Raw genomic sequence first — 18,559 nt, 5'->3', positions numbered from 1 at the left:
AAATTTGCTTAGATTCAAAATTCAACGAATTAAACAAATAATCTTTTAAAAAGTAGAGAAACTTACCTTACTAAGATTTGAATACAGATCGACTACACTGTTACAAAATTTTTCTACATCTTGTGTAAGCAGCTGGTCTGGATTAGCTATTCTGTTGTCCAGATTTCCCATTTTATAATATGTGAAAGATCTAAAATAGCATGAAGAAAAGTAATTTTAAAACAAGTGACTTTAAAGATAAAATGACAACCAAAAAAATCACATTACACTGCCTAGCTCAAATACATAGAAACAAAAAAGTTTGGAGTCAGAAGAGATCCTATCAATTGCCCTGATTTTAGAGAGGAGGACACAAGTCCAGAAAATGATGACTTGTCAATTAATGGAAAAGCCAGTACTAGATTTCAAATAACTGAGAGGTTGTTCCCAATATGCTTCTGTACCTAAGAGTGGTTTTCTTAGAAAACATACAATAAATAAGAAAAACCGCTATATTGATCAGCTTCACAAATAGTACTCTTCTATTTAAATATTTTTAATATAAAAATAGGTTATCACTTACTGAAGATACTCCTCATAGAGGTATTTAGTGAGCCTTACTCGGAAGCACAGTTTAAGCTCATTTAACCCATACTTCAAGAAGTTATTAACCAGAGAGATCTAAAACAAACAAACAAATATTATTGGTTTTGCTTTTCATTTCTGCTTACTAAACTATAAATTATTTCTCCATTATTTCCTGTGTCCCAAATCCTATAATTTTTATAGCTGAATCCAAATTATATAATTCAGTTCTGTTTTACTTTACTGCATTTAGCTAAATCAAATGTACCTGGTTTGAATTATTCTATGTTAAACTTTAGATGGAATATGTTAATATCATTAATTATGAGACGTATCTTGCCATTTTTTTTTTTTTTTTGGTAAGTGGGCAAAAAGTCAAATCTATCCCCTTTCTAGCCAATGTAAAGACTTGCTTTTAGGAGTTCAGACATTTATGTTTATATTTTCTGTTTCCTACTATCAGCACCACAACCCTAGACAACAGAATTCTATATACACTGTATTTGCATTTGTTAAAAAAAAAAAAAAAAAAACTACAGGTTTTACACCAAGTAATGCTATTTTCCAGATTATATCTAGAGCCATCTTTACTCACATTTTCCATCATTACATTAAAAATGTTCTCAAGTGGTCTTTGCTGAATCTTCATCTTTCATATCTGTGGTGCTTGCTTATTCCAATTGCTTATTTTAAAAAGTCTGAAAGCTATGCAGCCCCATCTTCCAGCTTTATTAAACAAGAATTTCTGGCAATTTCAACGTAACTGGATTTTACAACCAAGCTTCTCATTTTTACTCACAAATTGAGAACATTAAATTCTTATAGTGCCAAGAAATGAGAACCAAACTAAGAAAATCACTGATATTTTAGACTAAACAATTTATCTGTAAAAAATTCAGACCATAAATTCCAAGTTAACTTAAAGTAGATTACTAGTACAAGTTACGATACTAGTTTATGGCCTAAAGTAACCAGGATGATTTGCACTCCCCCCTCTAAATCCCCCCCAACTCCCCAAGTTGCCCCCTGCCCACATACATTTTGCAATGACTGGAAACATTTCTGGTTGCTACAACTAAGAGAAGGGTGCTGCTGCTATCTAATGGGATGCTGCTAAACACCGAAGAAAACCTGGACTGAAGGTTAAAAAAAATGCCAAAAACCCCCTCACCCACATACATATGTATATGAATATATATATACACATTACAAATGAAGCTAAACCAAACATAATCCCCTTTTTATCTAGTATGAAGGTTTACATTGAAAATCATACTATAAATTACAAACCTAAACTGAAAATAAGAATATAGTATCATAAATCTTTAAAGAATTTAATAAGTAAAACCCTTAAAGATTTTTAAAAGATGCAAATTTCCCGTGTTAAAAAGATTTTTAATAAATTAAACTTACAAGAGGCATGACAGCGATGAAGTTGAGTAAGTATCTCTTGAAATCTTTCCTGCTACGACCAATGATACCACTGCAAAACACCACATGCAATGCATTAGTTGCAAAAGAAGCAAAATCTAACACTAGGAAAACTTCTGTAAAGCTCTAAAATTACTCTAGGAAACTTCTATTAAATCAAAACAATCAATAAAAAAGATGCTGAAAAACACTTTTTTGCAAAAACATGTTTGCAACTTTAAAACGTCATCATTTTGAACTTGCTGGAAACTCATCCTGCAAAAGGCGAAATTAAACAGAATGATAACTAATTACTTCTTAGTAAAAATGGCTGCTTTAAAAAAAGGCTTAAGTGGCTACAAAACAAATTTAGAGAGCAAAACAATTAACAACTTTATAGTTCCAGGAATGGATTATTATGAATAAACAAAGTACCATTTGTTTGTTTTAAACTATTTTAACAATCTGATTCTCATTTGTGTGAACTAATGGCAGGGAGACAGACTAATGGGGATCAGCAAAGGGTCAAGAGTAAATATTTTAGGCTTTGTGCACCCTAAGGGCTCTGCTGCAACTACTCAATTCTGCCACAGTTAAAAAAAAAAAAAAAAAAAAAAAAAAAAGCAGCCAAGAAGAAGTGTGGCTCTATTCTAATAAAACTTTACCAAAGCAGATGGCAGGCAGTGAGATTTGACCTGCGGGCCCTAGTTTGCCAAGACTGGGACTAACGCATGAATCAGAGCCCAGAATGGATCTATAAAGGCTTCATGTTCCTCCACACACTTCAACTAGACTAGCTCCTCTTTTGCCTATTGTTAATCTGTTTTACGTATTTTTCTGCTTTTAAAATATACATTAAAAATTTTTTTAAAGGGTTCTAAAACTTAACTAAAAATTTGAACAGAGCATTATGATATAAGTAAAGGATCTTTGAGTAAGATATGTGTATGACCTAATACAAAGATAGAATCTATTTGATCACAGAACTCTTATTTCAAATAATACTTAGTAATATTCCCAAATTTCATAAGACATATTTGTATAAAACATTTGAGAAACACTGGACTAATTGGTTTAAACCTAGCTGCCCATGCACACACAAAAATAACTAGTATATGACTAGAGAAATAATTTCCTTTCTATGAGGGAGTAGATAAATAAGTTTGGGAAATCCTAGGTTAAACAAAGCTAACAAATGTCTTTACCAAAGACCTTCTCAAAGCTTTTAATGTATAGTATGTGCATTTTAACTCTCTGTGAGGGGTCTGTAGTATGAAGCATTTCCTCTATCATAGCCAAGATTCCACGGAACATACTTTGGGAAATGTTCCTTTAGACTGATTGAAAGAAATTAATACTACAATTTTTATGTAGCCCCTAAAAAGCAAAACAATTAAAACAAAAAGGCTGACTACAAGAAAATTAAATAGAACCACACAAAAATGTTGTTTATAGCAATAAGAATATTAGAGACATTAAGCAATCAAGACAGTACAAAAGGTTCAGAGAATTTACGTTAAAATTGTTTGAACCAAATCTTACATAAAACCAAAGTGCTTTAGTGCTGCCCAAGCTGTGAAACACACAAGAACATGCCATCATTCAGCAATGGTTTACCATTGGAGTAGCAGCTATAAATTTAAAAAGTGGTCTCTTGAATAAAGTCTTATTTCTGCTTATTATTCCACTGCCAAAAAAAAAAATTAACAAAAACAATTTTACAATAGCCCTAATCACTACAACTTCCAAATATTTAAGAAACTTTATAAAAGAGAGTTTGGTAATTTTTAAATTCTGCTTGTAGCCAAATGGGTGAAAATAAAACATTTTTATGATTAGATAAAGCAGCAACAAGGTACGAAGAATTTTCCTCCATGTCACAGAATTAGTATAGTTTCTACCTTAAAAAGGGTGTCTTTCCTATTAAGATTTGTCTATACTCCAAAGTCATTAGTCACCATCAACAAATAAGTTTAAAATATGAAAAGAATATTCAAATGAAGTACATTAAGGACCATAATAAGTCTCCTTGAGGCTCTCTTTAGCAGAAATACATGAATCTGGACTTACTTTAGAAAAGGCAAAAAGGGAAAATAAATAAATAAATTTGCACTGTAGCTTAAATACTGAGATGGAGATATATGTTAACTTTTCAAATAAAATTATCCAGTATAAATGTACAATATTTTAAAACTTCTTTTTTTGAGATAAGGTCCAAATGTTAAAGAATTTCATACACAGCAGAGGCTCAAAACTATTTAGGAGAAAGTTAACAACTTTAAAATGAGTGTTTTACAATTGGTGAGTATGGGTTAAGAATATAAGGAAGTTCTTTATGTTAATCTTTTTTTTTTTTTTTTTTGAGACAGGATATTCCTAAGCTGAGGCGATCCTTCTGCTAAGCCTCCTGTGTAGTTGGGACTGTAGGCATATGCCACCACAGTCAGCTAACTTTTTTATTTTTTGTAAAGACGAAGTCTCACTGTGTGGCCCAGGCTGGTCTTGAACTCTTGGTCTCAAGTGATCCTCCTGACTCAGCTTCCCAAAGTGTTGGGATTATAGGCATGAGCCACTATACCCAGCCCCTTATTCTATTTTTACAACTTTTCTGTAAGTGTAAAGTGTACCAAAATAATGGTTTTTAAAAAATTGTTCAGAAACTCATATAAAAAATGAAAAGCAATTTTTAAAAAATCTCATAATTAAATTTTGAAACTGAGTACTACACACACGTGCACATGATTAGGCTCCCCCTACAAACACCCTTCAAGGGAGACCAATTAACAAGCTCTCAACTCCAGCTTCTAGTAAGTGTTTAAGGCACTTAATTTTAAATATGAATTCACAGCCAAGAGTCATAGAATGCTTGAGGAAAGCCTCTAATGTGAATGACAACAGAATAACAAACAAAGGACCATGAAGGAAACAAAAAATGCAGGGAGCTAAAAACACATTAAAAAATTACATAGCTTCAGAGGTGAAAAAATATTGCATCCTTAAAAGAATGATTGCTATAAAAATGAACATCCATATAAAAGATAACTCTTGGAAATAAAATTATAACAAATAAAAATTCACTGGATAATAAAGTTAAAGAAATTTCCTTGAAAATAAAATAAAATGACAGAGATAAAAATAGAAGAGAAATTATAAGATAATCAGATCATCAGTCCAGAGGCTCCAACACTCAGCTAATAAGAATTCCAGAAAAATTGGAGAGGAATAATTTCTTTTTAAGCACAAGAAAATTTCTCAAATGAAGAATGAGTTTCTAGATGGAGAAAGAGTTCACCTAGTGCCCAGCACAAAAAATTCATACTAATGTTCAGTGAAATTTTCAAACATCCAGTAACACAACATCAACAATTTTTTTAAAAAGACGGAGGGGGAGATTGAGGGAGAAACAAAACAAATCTCCAGCTACAGCTGAGCAATCAGAATGGCAAGAGGCCTCAATACCCACCCTGGAGCTGTACAACAGAATCTACCAGATGCTTCAAAAAGGTTTGATTAATTGAATCAGAATATCTAGTGGTGGGGCCCAGACATTCATAGTTCTTAAAATTCTCCAGATGATTCCAATCATTCTGCAGCCAAGGTTGAGACCCAGAACATAGTGATGCTCTCAAAATTCTGAAGAAAAGTGAATTCCAACTTGGAATGCACCAACACAGCTAAATTATCAATCAAGTATGAGACTAGAAGAAAGAAATTTTCAGATCTACAAGGTCTCAAAAATTTATCTCCCTTCACCTTTACTCAGAAAAAGAGTGCATCTGCCAAGCCGAGAAAGTAAACTGAGGAAGATTAAAAAAAAAAAAAAATCCAGAAACAGGTTATTTAATTCAGGATACAAAGATGAAAGAAATTCCCAGAATAATGATAAAAGCAAGTTCAAACATGATTGCTATTTGGTGTGCCTAATATGCAACCAATCCTAATTAAAGCAAGAAGACCCGGCACTTTGGGAGGCTGAGGCGGGCGGATCACAAGGTCAGGAGATTGAGACCATCCCGGCTAACACTGTGAAACCCTGTCTCTACTAAAAATACAAAAAATTAGCCAGGCGTGGTGGTGGGCACCTGTAGTCCCAGCTACTCAGAAGGCTGAGGCAGAAGAATGGCATGAACCCAGGAGGCGGAGGTTGCAGTGAGCTGAGATTGTGCCACTGCACTCCAGCCTGGGCGACAGAGCCAGACTCCGTCTCAAAAAAAAAAAAAAAAAGCAAGAACACAGGAAACTACAAAACGTATAGGGCGGGGGTGGAAATAGAAAGATGAAGTTGATAGATTAGTTGGTGTCTGACCATATTACAATACTGAGAAGATTTCACAGTATTGTCAAAAAGCTCAAGCTGAATTAGGGGGAAGTAGGTTTTAAAAAAATAATAATGTGCACAAATAACCGCCAATTTGTAAACACCAGGAAAAACAAAAAGTTGTATGGAAAAGCAACTACCAAAGTATGCCATGTGGTTCAGCTGTAAGCAATAGTCAAAATTATGTAAACAATAAATTGTGCTTTAACAAAAAATTATATAATTTTTATTATACATATAAAACATGGAGAAGATGAGCATGGAGGGAGTGTAAAAGGGCTAATTCTCACCTTCCAAAGTAGGAGATGAACACTTACACTTTTGAAACTGAGAAATCTATAAGCAGTAATACAAGTATGCAATATAGAAATGCAGACACAAAATAAATGAAACAGTAAAAAGAATAGAAAATGACTGACTCCAGGTAATGGCAGGAGTGAGAGGAGCCAAGGAACTGATGTGTTTTGTCATTAAGTCCTGCAGGACATTTGACATTAAGCTATGTTCATATAGTACTTTGATTAAAATTAAAAGGCACAGGACTGACCACAGGTTTCAGGGAGACTTGGGTGGAATGTGAGGGCCTACATAATTTACCCCTATTCAGAGGTATGTACTTTAAGGGCTTTAATCCTGTACATACAAGATTCTTTACTGTCCTAGAGAAATGAGTCAGAGAACATGGTGATAAAGCATTCTTCCACTTCCTACAAATCTTTAGGAAGCAGATCAATAATCTAAGAGAAAAAAACCTTTATTCCAAAATGTTGGGGCATTTAACAATTTTAAGTACTGTCATTCAAAAAGTTATTTTAGATGAAATACTCCAAGGAATTTTCTGACAAAATATTGCATATCAGGAAATAAAATTCCTAGCAAAATTTTTTACTCTGACATTCTAATTGGTATTATGAAAAATAAATTATTTATTAACGGATAAATGGTAAATTGTTATAACCCAAGATATCCCAACTGACATTTCTTATGTTTTTACATTCAAAATTAGCAATTTGCAGTGATTAATAATATGTAGAAACACTATAATGAAAAAATGTAAAAAGCACTAACACCAGATGTGGAAAGAAATGTCTAAGAACTGTTTTCCCTTCTAATAAACACGCTCAATGTGATTCTTTGAAATGCTTTGAAATTTTCCTCCAAATTATCTAATTAATTTCAGAAATCCAACTTGGTGGATTTTTAGAATTCCCATTACAGCACTTATTATACTGCATTTTAATTTTCTGTCTACCTGTCTCTAACTCTTGATAAACTGTCAGCTCAGCAAGGCTTGGTACAGTTTCTCCTAGTCGCTGGCATATAGATCCTTATCACAGTATAGCACATTGCCTGGCACATGGGAAACACTAAGTATTTTTTAAGTAAATGAACAAACACATAATTTGACTTGAGTATCTTTTACCTAATTTAGAATCTATTTCTTGCTTATAAAGATCATGCTTAAATATGAGACAATTAGCATTGCATACATATAGGAGGAAGGTGAATGAAAAAGTACCTTTCAATTAGTGTTCCATTTTGAATCATCCAAACATCACAATACGTTCGAGACACCAGCGTAACAGCAATAAGTACCAAGTAACCTGTCTAAAATAAACCAGGTATAGTAAATTAACTAAATGCATTTTAGAAAGTTCAAAGAAATATTACCTTGGTAACAATTTTTGGTTTCCAAATCTAAAGCTTTATGTAAGCTTTAATACAGTTGCCTGACATTTTTTCTATGAGCAATTTTAAATATAGTTAAAAGGGAACTCAAGAATATTACATGAATGAAAAAGGCCTCATAGATTCATTTAATCTTTCTCATTCAGAATTCAAAAGTGAATTCAAGGCAGGTCAAAGGACTTGCCTTCATATACCTAGTCAAGGACAGAAGCTAGGAATATAACTTAGATTACCCAGATTATAGTGTACTGTTATTTTCTTATATTTTTAACATACAACTTTAACAAAGAAAAAAGACAGTAACTGTAAATATACAGCTAACTAACCAAAACTGAAGCTTACAATTTTGCCTAGGTAGAATAAATTTGGTTTAATTTGTTAGAAAAACTTATAATAGTGTCCACGCCCTCATAGGGCTTTCAATTTAGTTATGAAGGGAAGAATTATACTTTAAAAGTAGCAGACAAATTTAGGCAAACATATTTGTATCACTTCATGTCCTAAGCTGTGGGATGGGAAGGTTTGGGGTGCCAAAAGACAGTTATGGCATTAGAAATACGATAAATAGTAAAACAAAAAAGAGAATGAGGATTAAGGGTAAAAAAGATGAAGAATTTAATGGGAGAAAAAAGGGATTAAAATCACATGAACTATGGTACTGTACTGAGTTTATACACATAAAATTATTGCAAGCTTCTCAGTAGAACAAAAAGTGATGTTAAAAAGTGATGTTTAAAGAATATTACTTAAGCAGTGCTGTGCAAGACAGATTACAAAGCAGGGAAAGTCAAGACACTGGGTAGGAATCAGTTATCTCTCTGTGAGATGAGAATCCTGCCACCCCAACCCCAAGTACATACATTTAAAGCTGATCTTAAATTTTCTAAATTGGAAGAAGAAGACAGTGACATAGAAGCCAAAGTAAGGAAAGAAGGCCTGCAGAGGGTGGGAGGCTGGCCAAATTAGCCCCTTCTACCTCCCTTACTAATTCCCAAGGACTCATCCAATATCTCCAATTTGTTTCACATTCATTGAACCCCTGCAATAGTTGAAATGAACATTAAGCTGTTAACTGATTGGAAGGTAATATACGAATCTTTCCAGAAAAGCTTGTATTTTAAATAAGGATTCTTCAAAGGCAGGAGGGTTGTAGAAATGAGAGAAAACAATTTGTTATGCCTGAAGAGTCACTGGAAATAGTCACAAAAAAGATAAGAAGCATTAATCAATTTTTAAAAACATATTTGTTTCTGTTGTGGGGACGGACAGGATGTCACAGACATGATGTTGTAAACAAATGAAAGATTGAGGACATAGGGCCAGATCATAAAACAATAATCTCCTAAGCAGATGATATTAAAAGGAAGGCCAAAGTCAGGTTGTGATTTACCCTATAAAAAAAAGTCACATGTTTTAATCAGGATTTTAAGAAAGAATACAAATTGGAGAAGGAAAAGAAGCAAAAAGACCAATTAAGATATAATAATCCAGGTAAGATATAGTGAGAACGGTAAGAATGTAAAGGGAGAGAATAATTTATGAGAAACTTTAGGATACTTAGAAAGAACATTTATAATATAAGGGAAGGAGCAGATCTTAAAAGTGTGTGATCTCATTTTTAAATTAAAATATATGCTTACACACAAGATGACTATATATCAAAATGAGTAAGAGGCTGATAGGTGCCAAAAAAAAAAATCTAGCTGCATTTTCTAATTTTCTTCAAGGAACATGTATTACCTCTGTCTAATTAGGAAAAAACAAGTGCTATTACTTTTTTTAAAAAGAATTTCTCAAGGGCAGAATCATCAGGACATGATGCCAAGGTGAGGGGAAGAGCAAATCCAGCATGATGAAGAAATGGACGTTGTCTTTGGGAACTACAATGCTTTAACAGTTAAGTACAGGAAAAATTAGCAGATCCCAGTGGTCAAAAAGGGTGACAAGGGGAAGAGGAAGAGTTGAAGGTAATGATATTTCTAGTTACAGAATGAGAGAATGCTGAGGAAGATGGAGAACACAGCATTATTTTAATAATCATTAAAAATGTTTATCAAATAATGAAGATAATCTTGATAAAAGAGCAAAGGAACGAATTATAAAACTATTCATACAATCAGCTCACTTCCTGAAATACCTGATGAATCCAGGTATCATTTTGAGTATCTTAAAAATATTTAATCAAATACATTCCACACTAATGTGACTTGTTAACATCTCAATGTAATAAAAAGGTTTGTCTTTTGACATTTAACCCAGTTTTTATTGACAGTATTTAATTATAACAAAGCAATACCATTTGGGGTAGCTGCACGGCAGTACCCTAGTATTTCACATAAAATGAAATAATATTTCATAAACAAGAGAAAACTATTTAAAAACTGGCACTGAACAAGGGTTTTTGTATGACAGGTGATGATTTAAAGACAAAAATTTAGTAGTCTTCTTTACCTACAGAGAAAACGTTTGACCTATAGTATAACCAGAGTTATGATTTTATTGTTCTAATCTTATGTAACCTTGAAAGTTGAACACCTAATAATATAATTTGGGTATCTGTCTCCACCCAAATCTCATGTTGAAATGTAATCCCTAGTGTTGGAGGTGGGGCCTGGTGGGAGGTGTTTGGGTCATGGAGGCAGATCCCTCATGGCATGGCGCTGTCCTCCAGATAGTGAGTGAGTTCTCATGTATCTGGTTGTTCAAAAGTACATGGCACCTCCTTGGCCCTTTGCTCCCTCTCTCGCCATGTGAGACACTGGCTTCCCCATTCACCTTCAGCTGTGAATGCCAGCTTCCCGAGGCCTCCCCGGAAGTGGAGGAGATGCTGCACCATGCTTGTACAGCCAGCAGAAGCACAAGCCAATTAAATCTCTTTTCTTTACAAATTACCCAGATTCAGGTATTTTATTCAAGAATGGTCCAATATACTTAAGATTACAATTTCATAAGACTTACCTCTTTACAAAATGTTCTAGGGACCATGATTTTCAGAATCTGTGCGAGCCTTGAGAAAAACACCTTGTCCACCACAGCTCGCTCCTTTTTTCCCTCTTTCTGCATTAAAAAAAAAGAAGCCCTTTTAAGATCGCTATAACAAATGTATCATAAAATTAAAGAACCATGTTTCATCTAAGTCAATATAAACAGTTATCAAGATAAATACTGAATTTACAAAACTCAGACTTGCATACTTACACTGCTCCTCATATTCAAACATGTTTTTGAGAAAATAATGTTATCTAAAAACTGAATAAGGAAGTGCATTCTGGAACCACATAATTATCTGGATGAAGAAAACTGCAAGTAGAAGAAATAGCAACTGCAAAATACCAAGGTGAACGCCTGCAACGTGCTTGAGGAAGAACAAAATGGCCAACCTGGCTGGAGCTGTGAGGAAGGTACCATCACAGAGGATGAGGTCAGAGAGACAGCTGAAAAAAAGGCCAAGGGCTTACTGAGTTTTATATTAGCCACTTCCTGATTAACATCATATTAAAAAAAAAAAAATCCTGAACAGAATTTTCCCTGATACCAAATATAGGAAATTTTTGGATTCCTAGATTTACCATTTACCATTTCCAATATACAGTCTGTCAATTCACTCTCTCTTCCTCAGAAAATTCAAAGACAGACAAGGTTCTTTCACTCATGCAGCTCACATTCTAGCGGGAGAAACGCAGACAAAAAATAAACCAATAAATAAATTATTACGGATAGACTAGGCAGGGTCATGAGAAAAAAAAGAACAGTTCACACAGGATGGTCTGAAAAGCCTCTTGACATTTAAGCTTAGACATAAAGAAAGAAAAGCCATGTGATTATTTAAAGTGGGTACCAGGGTGGAGGGAGTGAAGCACAAGGAACACCAAGCACAAAAATACGTGTTGGAAATAAAATAGGTGTGTACATTTCACAGCAAGATGGCAGTATTGCTACAGCAAAGGGAACAAGAATGAGAGAAGTTTAAAAGGTAGGCAGGGCTTATAAAGGACAGAGGCTTGAAGCCACAGTAAGGACTGAGAGTTTACTGCTATTGTAGACGGATTTAAAAGAAGATAATCTTACCTCTCTCAAGAGTTTTTTCATTTTCACTAGCTCCATGAAAATGGAAGTACTGGCCGGGCACGGTGGCTCAAGCCTGTAATCCCAGCACTTTGGGAGGCCGAGACGGGTGGATCACGAGGTCAGGAGATCGAGACCATCCTGGCTAACACGGTGAAACCCCGTATCTACTAAAAATACAAAAACTAGCCGGGCGAGATGGCGGGCGCCTGTAGTCCCAGCTACTCAGGAGGCTGAGGCAGGAGAATGGCGTAAACCCGGGAGGCGGAGCTTGCAGTGAGCTGAGATCTGGCCACTGCACTCCAGTCCGGGCGACAGAGCGAGACTCCGCCTCAAAAAAAAAAAAAAAAAAAGAAAAGAAAATGGAAGTACTAAACCATTTGCAAAGATAAGGAAAAAAGTGACGAGACTTATTACTCTTGAACTGTTTGGGAGAATAGACAGGGGAAACTTCTTGGAAAAGGCAAGACACTCCAGAAAAACCCCAATTCCCTGACTGTTTCCTCACCTCCATAATCACAGCTCACTTATCTGGCTAACTACTGTGCTCCTGAAAACAAATACCTGTTTGTATTTGTAGAGTAACTCTATTAGCTAGATATAATGTAAATGTGCTTTGATTAAATAAATATCTAACTTGTGCCTTAAGTGAACTGTTTGGGTACCAAATTAGAATAATAACTACCAACTATATGTCAGACACTGTGCTAAGGCTTTATAGACATTATCCTAATAAACAGGCACTGAGTGCAGTGCAGAACTATAGGCCACGAAAGGAAGTCTGAAGGCACTGTGTTTATAGGATTAGACTAGAAAGACTACAAGAGGAGGAACTGGAGAAGAATCAGCCTAATCTGCAGCTGCTGGAACAGAGACTCAGCATTTCAAGTCTTTCAGATAATGTTGAAAACCTCATCCTACTGACTTACAGGCTCAGTCTGCTTAATTCATACATGCATGCATTCATTCACTCAACAAACAACTACTTGATCCAAACCCTATTCCAAATGATATGGACACAAGAGCAAACAAAACAGAGAGAAAAGCCCTATTCACAGTCCATTTAGTTGAACTAGAGTATTCTCCTCAAGCTAAACCTTACACATTCAACCTAATCTCTGTTTGTGTTCTCCCCAAACCCGGAAAACATAGGAAGAAACGAGTACAGAGAAGGCCATACATATTAACTACCTTTAAAAAAAAAAAAAAAGAAGTTAAACTATTTTGTTCTTCCTCCTGTCACCATCACCACTCCCTCCTCACTTCAGCTTGCCTTACCTGTAGCCAACAACCTTCTCCATTCCTAGCAGGAACTTTTAAGTGGCACAATCCTGAGGTGAAACGGACATCTGAGTTAAACAGAAGACCACCTGTTTCTAGCTACGCTAAAGAAATGATCTAGGACAAACAATGAGGAAGGTTAGGAAAAAAAGAGTTACAATAGAGTAAAGCTGAAACACTTTAAAATATTAGTCGCTAACTGGTATAAAATTCCTCCTCATTTTCTTCCGTTCCTGTTGTCACTTTCCCTATCCTTAAAGTGACTGAAAGCTGAGGGATTTTCATCACATTTCAATCCATGAAGGGAAGTAACTATATTCTCCCAAATTATCATTGTTTTCTGCAAAGGACCACCTGGACGGGGAGGTTGGCTCAGAAGGGCTGAATTCAAAGAGACGTCAGGAATAGGAGAGTATCCTGATCACAGCAAAACTCTACCTGAAACCAATCTAATAAGAGTAACGATAGAGGCAGTATATTTCATAACATTACTAGCCTTTCCTAAGATTCCATTTTAAATTCAAAACGAACTTTTCCCACATCTAAACTTCCCAGTAATTTTTTTAAATACAAAAAAAGACCACTTTTCCCACTTCTAAACTTCCCAATAATTTTTTTAAATACAAAAAAAAGACCACTGTGGTGATATAAGTTTAACATGAATATTATAGAAAAAGCAAACAAATCATTAAAAGCTATTTGAGAAGTCAAAGTAATAACATAACAAAGGAAAAAAGAAAACCTAAAATTCAAAAGGTAACAAGGTCAAAGTACAATGAGAAGTTCCTATTGATATGTCCATCACCTTAGGTGAGATTGACTGAAAAAGATGTTTGAAATAGCAGTAAAATAAGAGGCCATGTAGTGCTGACATAGTAGAAGTATTCCTGTATATTGTAGGGAAAAATGAAAACTGGTACAACTATTATATATCATTTATCAAAATGTAAAATGTACACTGACTGTAAAATGTAAAATAACCTAGTAAATTTACTTTCAGGAACTTACCCTACAAACATACCTGTACATATGCTTAGCCACACAAATGAAAACATCGTACTCTGTTTATAATACCATAAAATGAAAAACAACCTAAATGTATACCAATATTACATAAATCATAGCAAAATTATTCAATGAAAACTCTGTAACAACTGTAAAAAAGAAAGCAGCTCACATACATAGAAATAGAATATGCAAGAGCAGGTCTACAGCTTTAAACATGGAGTGATCTAAAAAACAGTATGCTGGAAAAAATTAGAATGATGCATGCAATTCATTTTACACATGAATTTATGAAACTTTTAAATATGTAAAGTAATTCTACCTATATTGTTTATGGATATACACACATGCCAAAATACAAAAATATGCATGGGAATGCTAAATACTGAACCCAGCACAGTACTTATCTTTATACATTTTGAATTTCATTATACTGTTCTCTTTCTAATTAAATCCTTTTTTCTCCTTAAAATTTATGTCTTATGAAAATTGCCTCTCCCCACCCTATCCCCATCACAAAGGATATAAAAAAATTTCTATGAAGAAAATGGGTTAAATTGCTTTCCTCAAAAGTAACATATTAACTGTAGAAAAACTAGAAAATTCTGATAAGCAAAAATAAGAAAACTAAACCTACTGTCTTTGTTACATATCCTACTAGATTTCATTTTAGCACACATGTGCACTTCCTATAAATTTAACAAATGTATCAGTGTGCATCTTGTATCCTTTTTATTGCCAATCACTTAATATAACCTAAATTTATCTTGCTCACACTATGCAACCAGCAAATAAGTATATGCTAAACAGTACTGTACAGAAAAATAAGAAAAAAATGAGTAAAATGAATCAAGCTGTCCTAGAACTTGCAGATCTCCGATATGCAAATAACAGATATGACTAAGTTCAGATAACTAAGATTTGATTGCTCAGATATAACTTAGATATGAGAGATCATGGAGCTGGAGATATCAGAGAAGTGAACATAAACACATCTTATCACATTTTTCAAAGACTGGGAAGGAAATATTATGGAAACTAAAGAATGACAATCTTGATGTCAATCACCAGGATATTCAGAGAACAGACACTGACATGGAGAGTTGGGGAAGACTTAAGAGACACTAATCACTAGAAGCCAGCATGAGTTTACTAAAAGTACATCATGCTAAATTGTTCCAATTTTCTTATTTGTTAAGGATACCATACTAGCATACTAGCTGATATGTAGAATGTAAGCTCCATGAGGATGGAAACTTATTTTTATAACTGTCATATACCCAGAGCCAAGAACAATGCCAGGCATATATGAGGAGCTCAATAAATATTTACTGAAAGATTGACTTACTAAGTGAATTAATAAATTAATAAAGGAATTAGAGGTTTCTTATAAAATTATTGTAGCCTTAATGGACAAGTAAGAACCAGATTTTGCTATAACTGGATGTAGTCACAGCTGAATAACCAGAAACAAAGATTAAGAGATATCACAGAGCAATCTCCTTGGTCCTTACATAGTCAATACTATCAAGAATTCTGTGAAAGAAAGGAAAAGCAAATTAAATTTGTAGATAATTCTTCTACTTAACACATCAGATGTAAGAATTGCACTACAAATTAGACTAATGGTATAGATAGTAGGTTAAACCCAATCAGCTGACATTTACAGCAATAAATTAATGTTTATCTAAAACAAATCAACTGAGTTAACATATGACCCAGCAATTCTACTCCTATATATACACCCAAGAGAAATAAAAATATATCTCTACATAAAAACTTGTGCACTAATTTTCATAGCAGCATTATTATTCATAATAGCCAAAAAATAGAAACAATCTAAATGTCCACCAACTGATGAACTGATAAACATAATGTGGTATATGCATACAAAGAACACTATTCAGCAATAAAAAGGAATGCAATACTGATACAGCAACAACATGATGAACCTTGAAAACACTGTACTAAGTGAAAGAAGCTAGGTATAAAAAGCCACATATTATATGATTTCATTTATTTGAAATGTCCAGAACAGGTAAGTCAACAGAGACAGAAACAGATTTGTGGTTGCCAGGGATTGGGGGAAGAGGGTAATAAGGAATGACTGCTAATGGGTATAGGATTTTTTTTTGGAGAGATGAAAATTTCCTAAAATTAGGTAATGGTGATAGCCACACAACTCTGTGACTATACTAACTACTCATTTATACACTTAAATGGATAAATTTTATGGTATATAATTATAACTCAATAAAGCTATCATGAATATAACATGTAGAGATGTAGAGCTGTTTGTCAGAAATACACCTGAAGTTTATAATTTACCATAAAAAATTCACTTAATGTAAAAAATAGTAATAGTTAAAGAAATAAAAGCAATTTTAGGATGAAATTTAGCAATATCGTATTCATATCAAGAAATGTAATCATGCTGATATATTCCATGCTAGTCAGGCCACAACTGGACAACTACATTCCATTCTAAGCACAATGCCTAAGGAAACTCTTATAGGTCCAAAGGAGTGTATACAGAACTGAAAAAGGATCAGAACCCATGTCACATTAGACATATTGGAAGGAATCAAGATTGCTAAGCACAGGGAAAGAAAACCTCATAAGATACAACTATCTTCAAATATATGTGGGTCTACTAGAGAAAACAGAGCCAGACCAGGTGGCTCACACCTATAGTCCCAGCTACTTCAGAGGCTGAGGTAGGAGGATCCTTAGAGCTCAGGAGGTCAAGGTTACAGTGAACTATAATCATGCCACTGCACTCCAGCCTGGATGACAGAATGAGACCTGGTTGGTAAACAGAAAATTTTAAAGAAAAGAGAAGAAAAAGAAAAAAGAGGGAAGAGGAGGGGAGGGGGAGGGAAAGAGTGGGGGGACAAGATATATCTCGATACAAAAGATATAACAGAGTCACTGCTAAGAAGCTAGAAGTGGGGAAATTAATATCATCATGGGCTAGAACTAATGCAGTTATGGCTGCCTCCTAAGGTAACACTTTCCTGTCAGGAGTCCTATTTCAGACAGCATTCCTGTAATGTGTAGAAGACTGGAGGTATTTTTAAGTTCCCTACTAATTATAAAATTTTATCCTAAATCAGAACCATATAACAAAATAAATGAAATAAATACATGAAATCCCAAAAAGAAGATGATTTAAAATGTTACCTCATTGTTCTGTAATGGTGGTTTTCCACTTTTCTTACTGCAGAGGAAAAAAAGAGAGAGAGCTTTACTTTATGTGAAAAGTGTTACCATTAAAATGATTTTAAGATGTCAAATATACCAAATTATTTAAAAGCGTTTCTTCTTTTTCATATCATAGTGAGATAGAACATATTAAATAATAATAGTCCGGCTGACTCTTACTAAGCATTATTTACAAAAAGTGCTTAATACATGTTAACTATCACTATTATATAACATTCTGTTTGGTAATTTTTAGGCGTGTGTGTGTGTAAATACAAACATAAATGCAAGTCTACTTCTTCATCCTTGAATCACAGTTGGGCCATGTAAACCGCTTTGGCCAATGGGACATCAACAAACTGACAGAAACAGAGGCTTGGAAAATGTGCATTGCTCCCTCTTACTGCTGGGAATCTTTCCCCAGCCACGTGAGCAATCCCAGGCTAGTCTTCTAAAGGATGACAGAGTATGTGTCATTCCCATATTACAAATGAGGAAAGTGGCCTGGAGAGAGTAAGCAGTATGCCCAAGGTTCATATTCTGACTACTAGTCTAGGGTACCTCCCAAAACAATATAATTAGCTGGGCATTGGTCCTTTCCATAACGCACTACTATGGCACCCTATGCTTCTACATAACATTGATAACATTTTAAATTTCATGTTTGACGTATATTCCCTTCCACTAAACTAGCTCCATGCTATCAGGAGCTACTGCAGGCTGGTTTCTCTGAAGCTGAGGTAATATGGTGACTGGGGTACAAATGTTCATTAGGGATAAACACCTGTGAATGGAAGGCAGAGAAACCAGATTTGGACAGAACTCAAACTGATGCAAGCCCAACATAACTTCAGCCAACCATATAGGAAGTTCTAAAGCAAGCACTGTCCATCAGAGTGCTCTGTGACCAGCTGAAATGGTCAGGCCTTTTTTACCTCTGCCTTGCTCAGTCTGCAAATGCATGCTGCCCCAGTAAGTCTGTGACATGAGGAGAGGGGAATGTCTCTAGAGCTGAGCCAGACT

General features: G+C 34.6%; 1 protein-coding gene across 4 annotated transcripts in view; it reads right to left on the bottom strand.

Moving 5' to 3' along the window:
* ABCD3 (ATP binding cassette subfamily D member 3) overlaps positions 1-18,559 on the bottom strand; it is a 95,268-nt gene that overhangs the window by 34,959 nt on the left and 41,750 nt on the right. For all 4 annotated transcript variants that reach the window (XM_010385133.1, XM_030936375.1, XM_030936376.1 and 1 more), the window contains exons 2-7: positions 17,516-17,552; positions 10,940-11,038; positions 7,812-7,900; positions 1,978-2,047; positions 563-660; positions 67-190 (exon numbers count right to left, since the gene is read on the bottom strand). In XM_010385133.1, coding sequence (XP_010383435.1) covers positions 67-190; positions 563-660; positions 1,978-2,047; positions 7,812-7,900; positions 10,940-11,038; positions 17,516-17,552 — 517 coding nt within the window. The remainder of the gene's footprint in view (positions 1-66; positions 191-562; positions 661-1,977; positions 2,048-7,811; positions 7,901-10,939; positions 11,039-17,515; positions 17,553-18,559) is intronic.

The sequence above is a fragment of the Rhinopithecus roxellana genome, chromosome 8, assembly GCF_007565055.1.
Source record: "Rhinopithecus roxellana isolate Shanxi Qingling chromosome 8, ASM756505v1, whole genome shotgun sequence".
Classification (NCBI taxonomy): Eukaryota; Metazoa; Chordata; class Mammalia; order Primates; family Cercopithecidae; genus Rhinopithecus; species Rhinopithecus roxellana.
The sequence above is the reverse complement of the archived record's forward strand: the minus strand, read 5'-3'. Positions and strand labels throughout refer to the sequence as shown.